This window comes from Anopheles arabiensis, chromosome 2 (genome assembly GCF_016920715.1).
Source record: "Anopheles arabiensis isolate DONGOLA chromosome 2, AaraD3, whole genome shotgun sequence".
Classification (NCBI taxonomy): Eukaryota; Metazoa; Arthropoda; class Insecta; order Diptera; family Culicidae; genus Anopheles; species Anopheles arabiensis.
In genome coordinates this window covers 19,866,127-19,886,423 of record NC_053517.1, presented here as the reverse complement: position 1 = coordinate 19,886,423, position 20,297 = coordinate 19,866,127, and the positions used below count along the sequence as shown (strand labels likewise).

At 49.9% G+C, this 20,297-nt stretch overlaps 2 protein-coding genes across 7 annotated transcripts in view; both read right to left on the bottom strand.

Annotated features, from left to right (window-relative positions):
* Nucleotides 1–16,026, bottom strand: part of LOC120894479 — a 36,609-nt gene extending 20,583 nt beyond the window's left edge. The window contains exons 1-3 of one of the 6 annotated variants that reach the window (XM_040297078.1): nt 15,820–16,026; nt 13,391–13,779; nt 8,165–9,000 (exon numbers count right to left, since the gene is read on the bottom strand). In XM_040297078.1, the coding sequence (XP_040153012.1) occupies nt 8,165–9,000; nt 13,391–13,458 (904 nt within the window). In that variant the 5' untranslated portion in view covers nt 13,459–13,779; nt 15,820–16,026. Of the gene's footprint in view, nt 1–8,164; nt 9,001–13,390; nt 13,780–14,940; nt 15,487–15,545; nt 15,783–15,819 lie in introns of those variants that run through there. The other 5 variants (XM_040297079.1, XM_040297084.1, XM_040297082.1 and 2 more) reach the window with 5 other exon arrangements.
* A 632-nt stretch (nt 16,027–16,658) lies between these two features.
* On the bottom strand, nt 16,659–20,283 carry LOC120893888 (nuclear export mediator factor NEMF homolog). The gene is made up of 2 exons (XM_040296073.1): nt 19,955–20,283; nt 16,659–19,851 (listed from the first exon to the last, which is right to left on the bottom strand). Exons 1-2 carry the CDS (start codon nt 20,011–20,013, stop codon nt 16,752–16,754), a joined length of 3,159 nt encoding a protein of 1,052 aa, XP_040152007.1. The 5' UTR covers nt 20,014–20,283; the 3' UTR covers nt 16,659–16,751.
* Nucleotides 20,284–20,297: the final 14 nt, after the last annotated feature.

Here is a 20,297-nt window from a genome sequence, read left to right as displayed (position 1 = left end):
ATCATGCTCCCAAGATACCCACTCCCAAGTTTCTGCCATTGAAAAATGGCTCAACACACAACGCAGCACAAAGCCGGGGTGGCGGTGGGGTGGAAATGAGCAGCAAAATCAATAAATTATCTCAGCGATGGTGGTTTTAATGGAGATTGTGGTGGTATTGGATATTTTCGTTTGGCACTTCGTTAATACAATGCTTTGATAACTCAAACCCACAACGGAGCGCTTTGGCTGTGGGGTTAATGTAATTAAACGCGTGCGTGTGCAAAAGAAAGTAAAGCAATTAGAATGGTTTAGAGAATGCTGCTGAATAGTATCAGTTGTCAAGGTTCAATTTGTGCTTCAACAAGTTTCAACTCAACCCATTCAGCCATTTGCCGAAAATAAGCTCAAGTGTTTTTTTTTTTTTGGAGCCACTGCCACAACGTGTCACTGATACGCATGTAACCGTTTGCGTTCCCCCATCGAGTTACAAAACAGCAACAACAACAAAAAACTACACCTTTTTTGGCCAAAAATTACAAACGACCAACTTTCAACGACTTCACCTCCGGTTTTCGGTAAGCGAAACCTGCTCCATATGGGTGAAAAGTGCTCTCTCCGACACATCCATACATCCATGTGGCGAAACTCGAAGCTCAAAAACAGAACCACTTCAAACTTACCAGCGGGAGAGGTAGGGGGGAGGGGATGGAAACAAACCCTTCCATCCCGGAGGTGCAATGTACACGCGTCGCGGATTTCCTTCGCACCGGAACGCGCGCGCGGGGGCATATAAAACAAAAGGGGAGCCAGAGTTCAAACCACCGGGTACCGGGGAGTGTACATCATTACGAGATAAGCGTACCTGTACCGCCAACCCACCCAACCACCGGCCAGCCACCGGGTCTTTTACATTGAAATGTGTCAAGAGTTCAAGGCCTTTGCCGCACTGCTGCTGCTGCTGATGCTGCTGTACCTAGTTGCGTGTTGCTGGTGTTGTTGTTCGCTCATTATGACGTTTGTCAGCGTTTCCTGCTATTTACAACATATACTTATTCACACACATACATACGATCACACTTTTCAAAATGTTTTGTATTTTACAAAACTCAGCCGCAGCACTAACTCGCTAGATCGGTTTGACGTCAGTCGTTTCTTCGGTTATGCTGTGGGGTGGGGAAACCATCTCCCAAACACCTCTTACATCGGCCTGATAGCACGCTGAAAAGACAAAAAGCCCGCACATGGCAACAGCAAAACTCGGCCACTCGGGCGTTTTTACTCCCACCGTTGCTCATGTTTACACGCGCGAATGCACATGGGAAAACTTCCTTACACGGGAGAGTGAAAGGCGGGGGAGAAACACCAGGCGTAAAAAGCTACATCATCTCATTTGATAAGTTACACACACACACACACACACACAATCCTACAACGCGTGGTGCTTATGGCTAGCGCGAACGAAACATACCGAGTGCAAACAAATAGCATCAACACTTACTACAAACCTCGTCCTGGCTGCTGGAGCTACCTTGTTGCTGCATGTACGCCATTCAGCACACACACACACACACACTCACAAAGCAGTGCAGCGCACGATATGTTTAAAGGACTCCTGGCGTATCCTGTTCGAGCACAAACTCTTACCACCGAGTCCTTGCCCGAAGAGGCTATAGAAAGCGTTCGGAGGCTGCTGCATGGGTTGCCAGGAGAGCCAGCAGGGTTTCTTTTCCTCCCCCGTGCACCGGTCCACCACGCAGCTCGGGCGTGCGCGCGCGAATAAAAGAAAGAAAATCGTCCACCACCTCGAAGGTGCACATACGCCGCCGTGCTTGCACACACACACTTGCCTTGGTTGCACAGGGGAGCCCGTGTTTCTATAGCCGTTTTTGTGTGCCACAGCGAGACTCGCAACCCGACGTGGGAATGCACTTCCGCTTTCCATTATTTGCTCAAGGCACGGCCGCAACCGAAACCGAACGTGCGCACACACACACACACATATATACACACCCAGGTATCAAACAGGGAACAAGCAGAAGCAGAGATTTATGGCCAGCAGCTCACAAATTATTCATCCGGGCGAGATTAAAGATCGGTCCATTCGGTCGATCGTGCATTGTCGAAGGTGGTGCTGCAAGTGAAGGGGGGATGGGGGGAGGGGGGGGAGAGGGAAGTGGAGGGGAGGACTCGAAACTCGCGAAATGATCTATTGTGCATATGGGTGCATTCTTTGGGCTATCAAATTTTGGGCGCATTGTTAGCAAGAGCGCCTTGCTCCAGCGCACACAGCACTCTCGAGCTCGAGTAGTTCAGGTGGAACAGGGCGAACACTCCCAGCGGACCGCTCCTTCATGGGTGCTTTAGAAAATCAATACTTTGCTTATGCTCTTTTTGTACATTCTTTTTCTGAGCCTGTGTGTATGTGTGTGACTGTGTTTTTCTTTTTTCCTTTTTCCGTTTTGCTCGTGCCCGTTAGCCCGGCGGCGTACACATCCGGCGGCCAGTCGCTTATCGGAGGCACAAAATTCAAATTAATTTCTCCCCACCGGACACCGGAAGACCGGCAGAAGTATCGCGACCTTTTCTCCGGCCTTTTTTTTCTCTCTCTCTCCCGGCGGACTGTTTCCGGACACGGGTTTTGTGTCTTGTACGGTGTCAAAAATTTAAATTTCTCAACCAACTGCTGCCCCAGCTTTGTTGCACACTCCGGCACATTTCCCCGGCACAAACAATGGCGCGGTACAGAGAAAGTTTACGCCACCACCACCACCGTCACCGCCACAAAGCTTACTTCGACCACCGTGCGCACTTGATGCACGGTTCGGTTTCAATTACACTCCCGGTTTCCCGGAGCCGCAGCCGGGTTGAAAAGAAAGCGGCAGAGGCCGGGGACGGGCACGGCAAAGAAACGTTGCGTACTGTGCTCTCCGGTGGCAACATGCTCTGAAACGCTCCTCACCAGACGCTGTGAACCGTGGGGAAGCGAAACTCGTTCCTGAAAGGCGATTGAAAATCCTGTACCACAACGAGTACGAGTGGCAGGTTGTTTGAGAGGAGGGAAGGTAAGGGGTAAGGGAGATTTATTATGTTGTGCATTGGTGGGGTATTATATTTCAACGATAACCATTGCTGCTAAATTATGATGACTGGTGGACGATACGGTTACGTACAGTTTTCCAGCACAAGGATGTACAGCGTGTGGTTGGTTGGTGCGATTACTCTTCGCTAACACTTATAAATACAGTGAGTGGAAATGGATTTTTGTGATAAAGGAAGCAATTTTCACAAGAAATAGAATAATTGTCCAAAAAGGAAGTAAACTAACTTCAAATGCAACTGCCAACGGCCTTGCGTAACATGTTTCGCAAAGTAAAGCGCCTAAAGGTATGCAATCAACGAGACAAATAACGCCGATGTGACGTTAATGAACTTCAGCAACGAATTCGATGTCCTTTTACGTAAACCCCTTTGTACAACGCTTTGTAATGTTGCGCAAAGCGAGCTCAACAAAAGCATATTTACGTAAGGCTTCAATCGTATCGCCAAACGCCATCAAAGCCGGAACTGCCCTGGTTTCTTCTACCAGTTGATCGTCCCCTAGCACAAACGGTCTAATTACGGCTAAGGTAACCGTACTGTAACCCACCACCCCAAACGAAAACCATCCATTGCCAGCTGGACATTTAACCTGTTCGGTCCCACTTGGGGCCCTAGCCCACTTGCTTGTAAAACAAAGTGTTTGCCTTGCGATTGTTTCGTTCGTGAAAACCCCCCGTTTTTTTTTTGCGTATCACACGCCTGCATAAACAACACACAGCGTAACATCAAAGTAGACCATCGTTAGCACATAACAATTCAACCCCACCATCCACAGCCCGGGAACGAACAGCCCAGCCCAACATTTCTTGCCCTCTCGTCGGACGGCCGCTCTTCGCTCTTCGGCCTTTCGCGATTCCGATGAAACGGCCTCGCATTCTAACCGGCCGCTGCTGAGCAAGCACAAAATTTATGATCCGGAAATGATCGCTAACCCTGCATCGCCATCGTTGCCCTGGCCCGCGTTGCTGTCCGCTGCTTTTTTTCCGCGCGACACTGTCGGGTGCAATCAGTTCTTAAACTTTATAGAAAATCGTTTCGGCCCGGATTGTCGTCATTCGTTTTATTGTTCCATTTCGCGACCAGACCTGCACCTTCAGGAGGGCGGGGAGAGGGGGGGGGTTCTTTGCGGAGATTCCAGATATGGACGGGAAAATAAAATACAGAGAGGGAAAAACGACATTGAGCACGAAGGAGCATTTGCCGAGTGTACACCAAGCGAACACACCACCGTGCCGTGGAAAATAAATCAAAACCTGTCGTGCAGTGGAGAACTTTAGCGTAGTGAACTTCATCATAGAACCTTTTTTTTGGTTCTGTTTTGTTTTAAACAAAGTGTTTAGCTGCTAGAAAACGATCGAAACCAGGTTCCGGGATTCGCGCCGGGACCTCTGGCCTCGCATAGCACGAAGGCCAAATGGAAAATTTGTTTCGGAAGTTGCTGCTGCTGCTGTTGTGTTGCGTTTTTATTTTTATTTTTTTCATCTACCCACTGCCCCACTGTAGAGCTGTTAGGCTTTGTGACGTTTGTGCGCTACAAATGTGTAACGAACAAATTAAAAAAAACACACACACTCTCCCTGCTACAAACGACCATTCAAAACTGCTCGATACTGGATTTCATAACATTAAGGTGTTAATAATGCAGCAACAAACGCTGAGCCCCCCGCAGAAAGCGTCCGCTTTACCTTTTGGCTTTCACTATTCACTTCGGTTGACTTTGGTTGAAGAGGAAAATGAATATTTTAGCAGCCCTTTCCACCATGCCGTTCCATCGTGGTCTGCAACCATTATTGATGGAGCTATCATCGTTTAAACGAACTGTTTAACGTTCAAGGTGTTCGAGCGCACAGCATTTGCATCTTATTGACAGGCACAAACACACACAAAAACACGCACAGGAAAATGGCAAAATAATTCACCAAAAAAAAGGAAAGGAAAGGAAAGACGAAGACGGGAGGAGGCATACATTCACCCACCAATCAACGGGAAACAAGCAAAGAGTGGGTGGGCAAGATTCCTGAAAAAAAAACGCGTAAAACTCCTTAACTCAATTGAAAACGAAATGAAACAACTTCGTTCGCCCTGCGTACGGAGTACGGTAAAGTATGTTTACCAACGCGTGCAGATGTAACATACATTCATTTACCGTGTTCTCGAGCAGCAGCAGCAGCAGGCACTTACAGTGGCACATGTGGAGGGGGCACATGAGGGGAAAACAAACGCGGAACAAATACCTGCGCTATTCATTTTCCCATCCAATCTCTCTTTCCCTAAACGCAAAACACATTCTTCGAAATCCAAATCAAGTGTTTGCACAGACCGTGGTTTAGCGTGTGTGTGTGTGTGCCTGTTTTCTCTCTTTCTCTACCTTCTTGACGTATGCGTACTTACCACCAGCACATGGTGCCTATGGATTCATTCAACAGCATCAACAGAACGGAACAATGTCGATACACGGTTAATTTTGCTTTTCCTACCGAACCCGAACTGAACGGCAAACAACATACGCCGAAAGTGGTGCGTTCTCAGGTGACAAGGCTTGTTCTGGGGACACGCAGCCAGCAGTAAGCAAAACGGCAAAAAGCTTACTTGTGCTATGAACGTTGCATAATACCAGGCGTATGCGAACACATTTACGAAATGCTTCCCACTGGCGCTACGCCTAAAGTTATACAATTCGTAGTGCGTTTGCTGATTTTCTGTGCGTGTGTGTGCTTCTTTTCTTGTTCTTTACTGGCCTCCGGACTATCCAGTCGAAACGGTACGTAAACAAGCCGGTGCCACTGTCGCAGCAACACACACAACTGCGGTGCTGGGTTATTTAATTTCACATTTGGCTTCTCGGTTCGCGCCGTCAATGCCGTGTCCCGAACGCGCGCGCACTCGAAATTCGAACCGACATTTGCCGTAACGTAATCCAGTCGACGCACCAACTGTGGCACAGTGGCAAAGACGCACGGCTCCCACGGACACATGGCCCGCGGGAGGGGCACATATTTATGCGACAAAGTCAAGAAAACCGAGGGTCGTGCAAGAAAATGGAACACCGCCGACTGGTGAAGCCAAACCGAGCGGAATGCCGGTTCCGTTCTCGCTGCGATAGCTACACTCTTCCCCAATCCACACCCATGCTCCACCCTTCCTCCCTGTGTTTCGCAGCGTACGCAGTTGAAGATGCAAGTCACATCCCATCCATACGTCAGCAGCTCACAGCCATCGTCGTCGTTGTGGTCGTGGTCGACGGTTGTCCTCAATTTGGGAAATGAATTTCCAATCCACCACCACCACCACAGTGTACCCAGGCGCCACTAGCTGCTATCGTCCACCGAGAGCTACAGTGCCCTCGTGGGTTACAGTGTCGAACGTGTGTGTGTGTGTGTGTGTATGTGCAGCCCTTTTCGCGCTAAAGCAGCAGTCGTTCGCTGAACTCATAAATTGCATTTCTTTCTTTGTTTTTCGCCACCACCAAAACCGCTTCCCGTTTCGGCATTGGGGAGGGCCAATTTTAATGCTCACATTTTATCCCTCCTCCTCCATCATCCTCTCGTAGGGAGTGCAGCGCAATAGCTTAAAAGTTCATTCGTTAGCTCACTTACTGCTGCTTCGGTTGCATTAACTGGAGACGCAACGTTCCACGGCTATGGTACACGTTGGATGTGAAGGGGAGCAATGAACTCGAAACCACCAAAGGAATTAGTGAGGTTAAACTACCATCCCAACGGCTGGGTGCTTTGTTCAAGTGTACGATTGGTACAAGAAAGTTTCTATGTAACCGTATCATACCTCTAACTACAAACTACGAAAGCTGGCAAAGCATTCGGTTAACAATCCTGCCGACGTGGGGATTTCATCAATCAGATTACATCGGGTATAGGAAGGGTAGGTTTTGGAGGCATGCCGGTTGCATACATTCGGGCAAATTTTACAACGATGCTATCAAAACTTAGTAAAGTGCCGAGCAAACCGCCTGAAACTATGCAATCTTCCTAGAAAATCGATTCCTCTACCGCATGCATGGATTGTACTGGTACGGTACGGCCCAGTGTTGCGAAGCGATTCTAGTGAAATTCCCAAAATTTAGGGCAGAATACATCTTAATTACACCACTACCCGGGTAAGCAGTAGATGAGGTTAATACCTCAAGCTACCAAGAAAGCTACATCCACGTCAATCATGCGTTAGAGTAATGGATATCTTCCCCCCATTGTTAGCTGCTAGTAGCAGTAACTAACGGATCAAGATTTACCTTCAATTAACACGCGCCCCTGCACAGCAATGGTCGGTACGGTCAAAGCGCCACAACGCGCATCATGCTCCGTGTAAACGCTCTCCAATACACACACCGTAATTGTAACGAGCAACAGTGTGATGATTAAGCTGCACCACCTGTCTGCAGCCAAACCGCCAGACCCCCCCCCCCCCCCCCCCCCTGTTAAAGCAAGGCGTAATTGTTTGCTTTTGTGTGCCGGTTAGGATGGAACGTTACCTACTGTTCGCCTAACGCCCTTTCCACGAATCCAGGCGCCACACCAGGTGCACCACGGTTTGCTTTTCATTGTTAATTTCCCAAACACGAGCACCTCGTGGGGTGCCGTGGGAAATCATATCGATCAAATTAGTTGACAATGATTTACACTTGCGAATCAGCATAGCTTCGCGTGAATTTAGCGCTGCTGTACCGGAACCAAGCGAGCATAATGAATGGCGTCACGTGATTGCTGGACGCTACTGGCAGTCTCATCAACGGGTGGTATCATGTTTTTCAATTTAGCAATTAACGCAAGGTAATAATAGGTCGGCGGTTGAATGCGTCGAAAGAGAGCGAGGGAAACAGAGAGGGTGATAATGATTGGAGTCTGAGGTGCCAATCAATACTAGGTTCACACATTAACCAGACACGTTCCATTGCACAATCAGTAAACGATACAGCTAATAACTCCAACGAACCATGCTGAAGCATGCGTTCGACGAGCCTTTATGTGTAGTTTCACCTACTGAAACCTGTAGGAAATAATTAACATTTTATCGAAATAACTCCTCCTAATTTTGACACAACATACCATTGAAAGGATGCAACATTTACCTGGTGAAAGTTGTGATCGTTGTTCCTCATTGCTGCCAAGACGGCTGGTGCCAAATGTGGACGAGCTGACCTGGCTGTAGCTGGTACCGCCTGGCGCTAAGCTTCCTCCAGCCAGCAGCCCAGAACCAGCTACGGCAAACGATGCAGACTTGACCGGTTGCAACGGTGCTGACCGACTCGTGGCGGAAGACGTTGTGCCAGCGCCTGCCGGAGACAGCAGCAACTGTCCATTCGCTTGATCCTTGCTTTTATTGGTGCTGTTTACACTGCCACCACCACTGCTGTTGCTACTATTAGCCCCGCTCGCAACTCGCCGTTGCTGACCGTTGCCACTAATGTTGCCACTATTTACAACGCCAATACTGCCGCCACCGCTATGGTATGACCCACCGGCCCGCACTACAGTACCCCGTTGACCCTCGTACCCGGTGGCACTTTCACTGGCACACGTCCGGCTCGACGGCACCTGTTGCGACGCACCGACACTGCCACTCTCACCTGCCGCCGCCGCCGCACGGACACAGCAATTGGACCCGGAGGATGTTGTTGTTGTTGTCGTCGTTGTTGTTGTACCGATACCGCCACCACCACCACAACTGCCAGCACTATCGACACATTTTGGCACGGGACTCGAGTCGCTTTCGACACCCTGCGGTGCGCTCACCACCGCCAACAGATTGGCGTTCGCTGCATCGGCCAACGAGGCCGCACTGCTATGCACACTCACGCACGACGAGGACGATTGGGTTGTGGCGACCGAGGAGATGCTACCATTCGAGCGGCTCCGTTCACTGCCACCGTCGGGGCGTGCGTAATCTCCGAAAAATATTCGTGACCTACATTTGTTCGATGATGGGAAAAAAAGATCGATAAATGGTTAGATTGTGTTGGTTAGGTAAAGACAGACAAATAAAAAAAATGTTTCAAATTACAAAAAAGTACTATGATATGTTACAAAATGAAAATAATGGACAGAAAATCAAATGGGCTGGAGCGCACAAGCTACACATTGGATTTGATCGGCATTGTGATGGGGCGTCTGCATAGTCTAATGGTAAAAAGGATGGCCTCTATAAACACAGATCTTGGTTCGATTCCCACCCATAGCAGCAAGCAAGCAAGCCCCGTCCCCCTGGCGCAGACCTTTGGTGGTAGCGAAAGGTCCTGAGAGTTTTACATCCACCCTAACCTGGCATGTGACGTTGGTCATAGTCATTCATGCCAACCAATGAGGTCAAATAAAAAAGCGCCTTCAGCTGCCAATGCACCAGCGCACACAATTACCTGCATAATTACCAAGCGAAATATAAACCCCTAATTCAATTTCACAAAAGATAATGTATCCCAGGGCTGATCATACCTTTCATGCAACGAAACACGTCCACGACCTTCATCTCACAATGACCCGAAAATGACGACTTCAAAATGACTTCCTAAAACACGCCCGCAGATGATGGTTTTCGAGTTTCGAGCTGCTTCGAAAGATTCTCCGGTTAAAATGTGTGTGTGTGTGTGTGTGTTTTTTTTTTCCTTTTTTCTTTCTTTGCCCAACATGACTGCTCCCTTGTTGATAAACACACTCCGGAACATCAAAGAAATGTGCCCCACTCATGGTGTGATTGCCGTCAAAAGACCTGCAACCATCATGCGCCACATCCACCATCGCTCCCCCGTTTCATAGGTTCCCCAGAGTAAAAAAAAAAACACATACACACACATTCACGACCAATTTAACAACCAACACAAAATAGGACAATGACTCATCCGTGCTGAGCAGCTTTTCTACATTTTCTACCACCGCTGCTGCACCGAAACAGCTGACACGCTGTTGCAGCATCGGGAATGGAAAAGCACTTTAGCTGCAACGGCAGCTCGGTGTCGGTTTGATGAGAAACTGGGAGTGGGTAGAGTGGATGTTAGAGTGGGTTGGAGAAGATGGACACAAAAAAACACCCCCACACACACACACGGCCGATTATACCACGGGCAGTATACATGTATTCCGCTCTTCTGGGAACTGTAACACACTGAACGAGGGGAGGTGGTACGGGGGAAAAAGGAGACTGGTGCATAAATTATGGTCCAACTGAATCAGCACACTGTTTCTCCATTCTTCCCCACCATGGCCCATGTTTACGAGAGTCCCAGGGACATTTTCATGCATAATAAACCCCTTTACGGTAGCCTACGGTATCCCCAAACCCTCACACACGAGCTCCCCCCTTCAACCCGAAGAGTTTGCGTCTCGGCCGCCACTTCCGCTGGTACAAGAGTATCGGCAGTTGTTTTGTGTGTGTATGTGTGTGTGTGTATGTAAGGGTCTTTAAAACTTCGGCCCAAGCCTGCACCGAACAAGCTGCAGCACGAGTCCAGCCGGCAGCCTGCAGCCGCGCACAGCCTCCAAAGAGCTCAGCATAAATCAAACACATACTTACACCACCGCCCCGGTACCGTATGCTGCCGCTTAAGCTCACCCCGTACCTCTGACCCAGCTGCTCCTGCTGCTGCTACTGCTGTCTGTTTTCCTAATGGGGGGCAAGGAAAAAAAATAGGAAACAACGATGATAAAGCGAGCGAAGGACGCCGCTGCTCGACTGCAGCTTTGAGGGGGGGAAAAGTTATCCAAAAGTTAATATGCGACGGATTACGAAGGACAATATCTGCGCCCTCCGCCGGGCTGGCGGAAGGTAGGCAGTGTACTCGCTAGTGTGTATGTGGGTCAACGTGTGTGTTTGGTTGTTTTCGTGCATGGAAAAACAACCTATCAACACGGCAATCGCTGAATGAGACATTGTTAAACGCCGTAAGAGAGGTGCCCGTTTTTAACCATAATTAACAACAAAAACCGCTTGGTTCGAGCTATCTTTGTACACCATTTTTATGCAACTCCAAACTACTAAACTATGAAGCTTCTCCCGCATTGATCAACGCTTAAAGCTTCGCTCCACTTTGTGCAACCTTCACCTTAAACTTCTGCAAAACATTCATCATAACGCGAGAGCGTCCGCGCGCCCTGTGCAACTCAAACACGCACACACACCGGGCGTACAACATGGCGTGGCCGGAGGCGCACATTTCGATTACACAATGGCAGGAATGCGTTGTTTACAGATATTTACATAAATACATTCCATGCAAATGAAATTCCACCCTCGGCATCGCACGCACGCGTCCACCACCCACCCCTCAGATCGATGTGTACGTGCGCACCACCGAGCTGCCGAGCGCTTTAACGAGCAGAAAGAAAAGTCATCATTCACCAAACTGCACACAGAGAGAGAGAGAGAGAGAGAGAGAGAGGGGCACCAGAGGGGAAAGTGTGGCCAAGTTAGCCAGCAGCACAACTAGCTGCGACCGAGCGCCGATAACGACCCAGATCGGGGTTGCCCCTCGGTACACGTACTAATCACGCCATCACGCCAGGGAGCCCAACAACCGTGCCGGCGAATTTCGGTTCGTCATCGTGTGCCACTTAAAGCTATTGCTTTTGCGACCCGCTCGTTAATCATGAGTGTGTGGGTGTGTGTGTGTGTGTGTGTGTGCGCACAACTTCCGTGTAGTAGAAAGGCTCTACTGGAAGGAGCTGGGAGCAACCTTCGCAACGAGTAATAAGGAATTATTTTCTAACCCACCCAACGGCCCATGCTGTGCGGTGAGGTTATGTACGGCAGCAACAGAAGAAGAGAAAAAAAAAACACACTCCCTTCCGGATGACAACGCATTTGCGCAGGAAACAAAAACATTGTTTGTCCTTGCGGCATAAAGCATAGCAAACAAACACGCTCGACCCACCCGTGCGCGCAAGCTTTAGCGTGGAAGCGAACATTGGGCGAAGCGTGTACCCTTCGAGCGGTGCAGTTCGACGAATCGACGACTAGTTGGCCATGGAGCAACGTGTGCGGGTCACGGCTGCGAATCACTTTTAGCCAGCGCTGCTTGAAAGCATTCGAGTTTAGGTGGAATTGTGAAGCTTGTTTTGAAATGTATCATACCATCACTATACAAACGTCTGGCTGGTTTACTGTGTTGTAAATTCTACTCCCAATTGTCAGACACATACCGTGAAAAGTTGACATATCAGCAACATTAGTAGGAACCAACTGCACTGTGTGACGGGGATTAAAATTCGGAACCTCCAGCCCGGCATACCATGCCATTCACATGCGAAACGAATCCCCGGCCCCGGCAATTAATTATTGCTGCATGTCAGCGGCATACAGTGGCATGGACACGCTGAGCAATGAAGAAATAAACGACCGAATAAACACCCACACACCGTACAGGAAAGGGAGCACCAAAGAGCACAACACACGAGCATTACTGCGAAGATAACAACATATTTCACGGTTCGCCCGGTGCCGCCAGCAACAGCAGCAGCAGCAGCAGCAGAAATAATGGCAGAGCCATAAAACGCTCCCGCTACAGTTAACTCGCCGCTCCGCACGGACTATTGAACTGTTCGAGTGCAAAGCCACATTTCATTAAAAATGTTTGCTTTTTTTACTTTTTCGTTTCTTTTGCACCCGTTTGCAGGCGGGGTAGGGATGGGCCCGGGTGAACACACAAACACAAAACGGCGTTTGCCAGTGATCCTTCGTTTTTGTAAAACTCAAACGAACCGACGAATGATGAGTTGCTACTCGTAATAATTGCGGTAAGCGGTATACGTTTCCCGCCGGCTTTCCAGTTTCAATCCCGCACTGATAAATAAATCACCAATTTCCACTCACATGCCCGTCCAAGGTTTTTTTTTTTTTAACAGGTCGGCACAGAACGCTACACGGCAAGAAACGGTGAGCAGCTTTTTTTTTGTCATTCATCAATCATGATTTGGATGGTCTGTATAATTTGACTTTCAAAGCACTTGAGGCCCGAAGGCCGCAGCTCAGGAGCCTATGGTTCGAGGAACGTCGGTCTTGGGGACCTGTTGGTCGAAACGGGGGAGGCGAAGCGGCAAATAAACCACAGTGCATAAATAAGTAATGGCAGGTGCTGGAGGTCATTTGTTTGGGAAGGACATTCAAACGAGGGCGCAACAAATGCTTGCTACGCGCCATGTCGAAACGTGACACTGTGAATGGGAGGAAATATTCTTGGAAGGGATAAACACTCTCAGAAAGAGCAATTTATAAAATTAAGGCTTCGAATGAAGCCATGAAGCATGCAGTACAGGTTCAAAACAAACCAACAGGAAATGATTAAATTAAAACTCCCACTAATACTCACTGGTGATCCGGTGGAGCCTGAGGGGAATACTTTCTTCTGTGATAGTATGAAACATTTCCCACCGGCATTGGCACTACGGTAAGGCGGCTCTCGAAAGAAGCGGGACGCCCCTCTACGCTTTAATCCAACGGTCCTAGCGACGTACACAATGATCACTCACGAAACACACTACCATCACCATCACCACCTTCAACCTCATATTTATCCTTCACTGACTATTTAAGCAGCCCCGCACACAGGCACACTTCCGAATGCTCTAAAGCCACTGCGCCGCTCGCTTGAACACATTTTTCCCCGCCTGCTTGGAACACGTTTTGCTTGCAACGAGAACTTTTATTTGATGGCAGCAACCGGTGCCATACCGTACCACTGTTTCACTGTTTCAGATGCTGTAAAAAAATATATATTTATTAATTTAAAATAATATTAAATCAACGAGAAATGCACCTGCTTATCCCATCGAATCCCATCATGTGCCTACTTCTTTTATCAAGCTCATAGTGTGCACACCATCGTAATACGGTGTGAACATACATATATTGCACACGCGACCGGCCAAGCAATCGTTCGTGCACGACCGGGCGTCTCCATCGCGTTAAAACACTCGCGGAGAGAACAACGCACACGCACTGTTACCGTGACCAGTCCGTTTTCGATTGCCTGCAAAAGGAGGGGGAGGCGATTAGCATCACATTCACAGCTTCCCTGACGAGGCGCGTAGAAACGAGGTTATGAAATATTCAACAGTCAATTTCCCTTTTTTGTACACTATTGGAAGCTGCGACAAAATCGCCACTACCTCGCCACATTCACTCGCCATTTGCAAATAATCCCAAGCGGAGAACTACACTCAGTCAAACAGGTTTTCGAAAAACGCCCTCTCACCGAACGATGCATTTTGTGCGGCGGTGGCGTTACGATTCGAGTTTCAGGATGTTTTTCCATTTGCCTTCAAGATTTATTGCGATTGTTGTGTGCACTTTTCCACCACATACACCCTCTGCGAGGTTTTCCGTGGTACCCGTTCCGTTGTTTTCGTCGTTTTTCTCGCAACACCGTCGAATAATGGTGGCTTTCCGCTTCGGTTTGCCTCACTTCAGACACTTCGGTCATCGGGGAGCGCCTGTTGTCATCGACGACATCAACGTTGGCGACGGACGACGGTATATGCCTGTATTCGCTTTGGTTGGTATTGCAGGTAAATTTGAAAGGTTTGTTTAGCACGCACACACCGGCACACACCGTGTACATGCGAGCGTGTATGTGTGTGTGCGATTTTTTTCTTGGTTTTCCGAAACACTGCACACTGGTAGTGGTAGACCCGTTCGGTGCCCCGTGGTATTCGGAGACATCGGTGTGGTAGTGTTCGGTAATTTACATCCCGTTTGATGGGTTCATTGGCGTTGCCAACGCCGCAATAAATCTTCCAGGATATTGTTTTCGCGTGAGTAACTGAATATGGCAAATCCTCCCAGACAGCAGCACACACACACACACACAGAGGGACGTGGGTAAGTGGCAACGATTTGTTCTACGTTTCAAAATTTGACCTTTAAAAATCGAACTTTTTCTTAAATCCAGCAACGCTTCAACATTCGTTCATTTTCTACCGCCCGTAACAACCACCACCGTGCGACCAATTCCTTCCAACTACGAACGGTTGCAGTTTCACCTCGTCCTTGTCTACTGACGTTTTGTTTGCTGGACGGGCACACACCACTGCTGTTTGCTGTTGCTGCTGCTGTCGATGTTTGCTGGTGTGTGTGTTCTGTTGTCGTTCCCGACTGTGTGCGCATGGGTTTTTCTCTCGCTGCCGTTAACACGGAGACGACGACCACGACGACCATAATGGAGGCGCGGCGCACGGGCGACGGTGCAGGACGAGCGTATATCCGAGCCTTCAACAACACATGCAAACGGTTCGCGATCGATATTTTATGTATGAAAATTTTGACATTTTCTGGGGCACCATTATGGTGGTACGGCGGGCGTACGGGTTTTCGAACCGTTCGCAATACGCGTTATGCTCCCCGTTTGCCGTTCAGGGGCGACATGAATTTCTTTTTTGCAGTAGCTGAGCAAGCTGCAAGAAACCTAACCACGGCACCACCAAGTTCACTGTCAGGCGCTCTTTGGTGCGCCTCGAAACACCCACCCAGAGAAGGGTTGTTCCCTTTGCGTAGGGGTTTCTGACGTCGAACTAATCCATCCAACCTTCAAAGGGCTAGTTTCGCAGCACGGACACGAGAAAATGTACAGCACACTTGGGGACACACACAAAAAAACACATCAAACGCTAGGAATGGATACGATTTCAATCACTTTTGCTACACACGACGGAACGCCCATCGCAGCAAGGACCGTGCCTGTCGTGTTATGACAAAGCAAACGTGTCGCTTCACAAAGCCATCCTTCCGTTATGCCCTTACTTTCTTTTATCACTAGCCACTACCCAGTCAGCGTTTGTGCTGCATCAGTTCTTTTATCGGGTCGCTTTTACAGTTTATACAGTTCCTGAACGTATTTCGACACTGTGTGTACACACACGCTGCGCGTATCACCACCAAAGCGAATATCCCTGTGTGGTCGTACACGCTCGGGCAGGGATTGGTTTGTGGCAGTACACGCAAACCACTTGCAAGGGAACTCGCTCGCTCTGTCTCAGCGAAATCCGCATGCCTCTACCAGCACAAATGCGGGCAGGGGTGGTAGGCACATTTTCTCTAAACATTTAAAAACAATTATCGATTGAATGGCACTGTGAGCTGATCTTCTACGCAGTTCTTTCTATTTTAATGCTTTATGTTTATTCCTTTGAAGGTTTGTACAAATTGGCACGTATTTTGTAAGTTGTTTAAACTCTATTGTCCGTGTCAAGTGTCAAATATTGCAGTGCTCTAGTGTCAAAATATTGCAACAAATCTGTTATACACTAAGACGACGAACCCTGCATTATGAAGGTGTTTTCGTTTCCACACAGCGGAAACTGTTGTTGTCCGCTCGCAAAGGATAACACATCGCGAGCGGGAGAGGACAATTGTCGATGAGAGAAAATGCGAGAGAATTTGCATGAGTGTGCGTTTGCAGTATAACAGTAGGACAGTTTAGAGGATGGTGCACGTACATTGGACCAAAAATGTTTCGCTGAGGACATAAACCATTCTGATTGAAGCATTGCATTAAATATCACTTGAATTTTTCAAGCAGCTGTTGAAAATATGTTTCACAATGCTTTTCTTTTCACGAATGAACCTCATCATCCTCATCATTTTGCACTGAAAGAGTAACATTTTATTGAGCGAAACGTAACGATACACGTACCACAACAAAACCAACCCCTTTCCTTCCCACCCCGTGCCGCCTATTTCCGGACCGCCTTCTGCATCTGGGGCGCAGACAGTTTCACCTTGCCCGGGATATTTCTAGCCAGCACCTCGTCCTTTACCGCTTTCAGCAGATCCTTCTCCCGAGCCGTACACTGCTTGTCCTTCAGGAATATTTGCAACGCCATCTTACTTGCCTTGCCCCGTTTGCCGGTACCGGGCGTTAGCTTCACCTTGTACTTGTAGTTGTGCAGCGACTGGTAGGGCGCTACCACCGGAATGGCGAACAGCAGCTCGTCCTCCTCCACCGGCTGCCCGGTCAGCGTATCGAGCATGTCCAAATCGGCCGCGGCCGGCGTATCGTCACCCAGCTCCTCGAACTCGCCCGGCTTCAAGCGGGGCGTACGTTTGCCCACGCCACCGCCACCCTTACCACCGCCCGCCCCGTCCTGCCGCTGATCGGCGTCGTCCTTCGTGCCCTCGTCCTGCTTACGATTTCCGGCCGACTTCAGGATCTCCATTATCAGCTTCCGATCGTCGTCGTCCTGGTCCTTATACTTTTCCTTGATTTTACGCATCTTTGCCTTCTGGCCACGCTTCAGCTGGCCGGGCTTGTGCTGCTCCTCTGCTGCTTTCGCGGGAGCGGCCTGTTTTTCCTTCGCCTTCTGCTCTTTCTCTTTCTGGTCCTTTGCCTTTTGCTTGCTCTTCGAGATCTGCTTTTTGCGCGGTGCCGACGGTTGAATTATGTACGGCTTGTCGTCGCCGAGGAAAATCACCGAGTCCGGGTCCGGCTCGGACGTTAGCCGCTGCAGGATGGGATCCGCCCGCACCGACACCTTGCCAGTGTCGTGCTCTACCTTGATGTGTGTGTCCGGGAACTGGGGCAAATCGTTATCTTCCTCTTCCTCCGCCGGCTCTGGCAATGGCTCGCTCGAGCTCTTTTCCACCGGCTTTTCTTTCTTTGCGATGGACAGCTTGTTAACCTGCCCGGGCAGAGTGTCTGCCTCTTGCTGCGGTTCGGTCTGCGATTGGGACGGTTCTTGCTCATCATCCTGATCCGATTCATCATCCTCTAGCTTGATCTCCTGCTCCGCCTCCTGTTCCGATATTTCCGACCGTACCTCATCCTTGCTAATGACCGATTCATCGTCAAATGTGCGCACCCGCCGCTCGCCCCGATGCCGCTCGACCGAGCTGTCCTCGAGCTTAAACAGAAACGACAGGCCCAACACCAAATGGCATGGTGGTAGGAAGTTTTTGCGCCCTCGTATCATAAAGCTACCGGTCGTCAGATATTCTCCAGTCGGGGCCGTCTTGCTCACCTGCTCGCTGTGCACCCAGTACGCACTCGTCACCACCTTCGCGTCCCAGGCCACACTGTACGAGATGGCCATAGTGCCTGCCTCGAGCAGCGTTTTCGGCGGAATCTCGCCCCCGGCCGGGTTTTTGATTATAACGCTCGATGCGCCCTGAATTTCGGCATGCACGTAGATGTCGGTCGGCCGCATGTATCGCTTCACAATCAGCTCGTTCTGCTGCTGGTCCCGCCCGCCGATCACCAGGTAGTTTTCCGAGCTGACAAACCAGTAGAACTTCTCGAACCAGTACACCTTGCGCACCTTCGATATGGTCGTCTGCGTGCGAACGTCCTTCAGCGTCTGTATCGTTTTGCGTTCCGCGTTTTTCAACGCCTTCGAGCTGGACTCGATCGTTTTCTGTTCCTTGCGGGCCGCAAAGCGGCGCTGGTCGTAGTACCGTCTCGCATTGGCAAACGCCGACAGGGCCAGATCGACATCGACAACCATCGGCACCAGCTTTGCCTCATCGTCTTCCCGCTCGCTGTCCTCCTCCTCCTCCTCGTCGCTAGCCTGCTCGTCCAGTGACGCGTACGGATCGGTAAGGTGCAGCGAGATGTGGTTGATCTCGAGCTTCAGCTGCCGAATGCAGGACGCCACCGGATCCTTGTTCGCCTGGGCCGCCTTCACCAGATCCTGTATGTCGGTCCACGACATCTGTGCGGCCAGCGCACTCTGCACCGCGAGCAGCGCCTTATCGACCAGGTCCTGATTGCGCGTGATCAACTCCGCCCTCTTGCGATCCTCCAGCTGTGCCTTCGTTAGCTCCTCGATACGCTTGGCGTGGTCCGTCTTGACGTTCGACAGCTTCTTGAGCGCTTCCCGCTCCTGGGCGAAAGCCTTCAGATCGATCTTTTGGCTTTCCAGCGAGGAGTAAAACTCATCGACCGCGGTCGTGAACGAATCGAACGCCTTGAACGGTTCGCCCTGGTACTGGTTGTACATGTACGGCTGGTACTCCAAGTTGGTGAAGTAATACTCCTCCTCGTCGCCCTGCTTCGTCGGCTTCACCTCCTTCTTCTGTATGATGTACCCGGGGGAGGGGCGCTTTTGCGCTTCTCGCAGCATGGTTTCCGCCTCGTTGATGGCGCTCATCAGCGGACCCAGGTCCGTCTCCATGTCGAACACCTTCGCAAACTCTTTCGCAATGTTTTTCTGCTTCTTCTTCACCTTCTTCGGCAAAGCGGGATCGTTCGGCAGCTCGCCCCCGATGCGGCACCCGAACAGACCCTGCCTGTGCAGCACGTGATCGATCACCGACGCACCGTACTCGAGGATCGGGTTTAGCGCGGTACGCAGCGTGTCGCCCGGCTGTGCCTTCTGGATCGCTTCCTTGATCTGCTCCATCGACGGCGGCCCATTGTCCTGCTTGGCCCGGTCTTTGGGGTACTTTTCGCGCACCGCAAACCGCAACTCTTCGCCCTCCACGTGCGGGCGCAGTATGTTGAGGATGCGCAGCTCGCAATCCGTCAGCAGGATGTTGCCCCGGTCGTACAGCTCCAGTATGATGTGGTAGGCCGCTTCGCCCGTGCCGAACTGAAAGTCCACGATACGGTCCACGCCCAGCTGCTGCAGGCTTTCGAGCCGCTTGTTTTTCAGATGCTTGCGCATCTTCATCGTAAAGCCGGACGGGGCCACATTCTTCGGCCACTCGAAGCTGGTGGTGTGAAAGCGCAGGCCCGACTCGAGCAGCAGCACCACCTTCTCCTCGTTCCGGGCCAACCGGATCAGATACGTTTTGTTGTCGATGTCGTAGATTTGATTCACTCGCATGCCAATCAGCCTACACACGCGGGGAAGCGGGGAAAAATGCAACAAACGATTGCATGAATCATGTTGGATTGTTGTGAAATCATATCAACAGCTGCTCAGCTACCAATACTCACTTCTGTAGCTCCGTCACCGAGCACACCACATCGTACGTGTTGAAGCGTGTTTTAGTCATTTTTAAACCCTATCGATATGCTAGCTTTTTCCCCCAGCTTGAGGCCAATTTCGCTAATGTTTCACTATTTTCCTGTAGCTTACAACGCGGCACAGGCCAAAATACAGCTGATAATGTTGCGAAAAAAACACCTTCGTTTGACGGTGAGGCGCCGTTTGACAGATAGCCAAGATTTGGATAGTGGTTGGTGCCGTTTTTGAAGGTCATATATGAACCTCGAAAAGGTCGCCATCAAGAGCAAAATAATGCTCACGTACTGCGCTAAAAAATGGCAACAATGCCTT

Coding starts and splice junctions, on each gene's coding strand:
- LOC120893888 (XM_040296073.1), bottom strand. CDS start 20,013: ATGACTAAAACACGCTTCAACACGTACGATGTGGTGTGCTCGGTGACG. Junction 19,852..19,954: donor TCGGTGACGGAGCTACAGAA/GTGAGTATTGGT, acceptor CCGCGTGTGTAG/GCTGATTGGCATGCGAGTGA.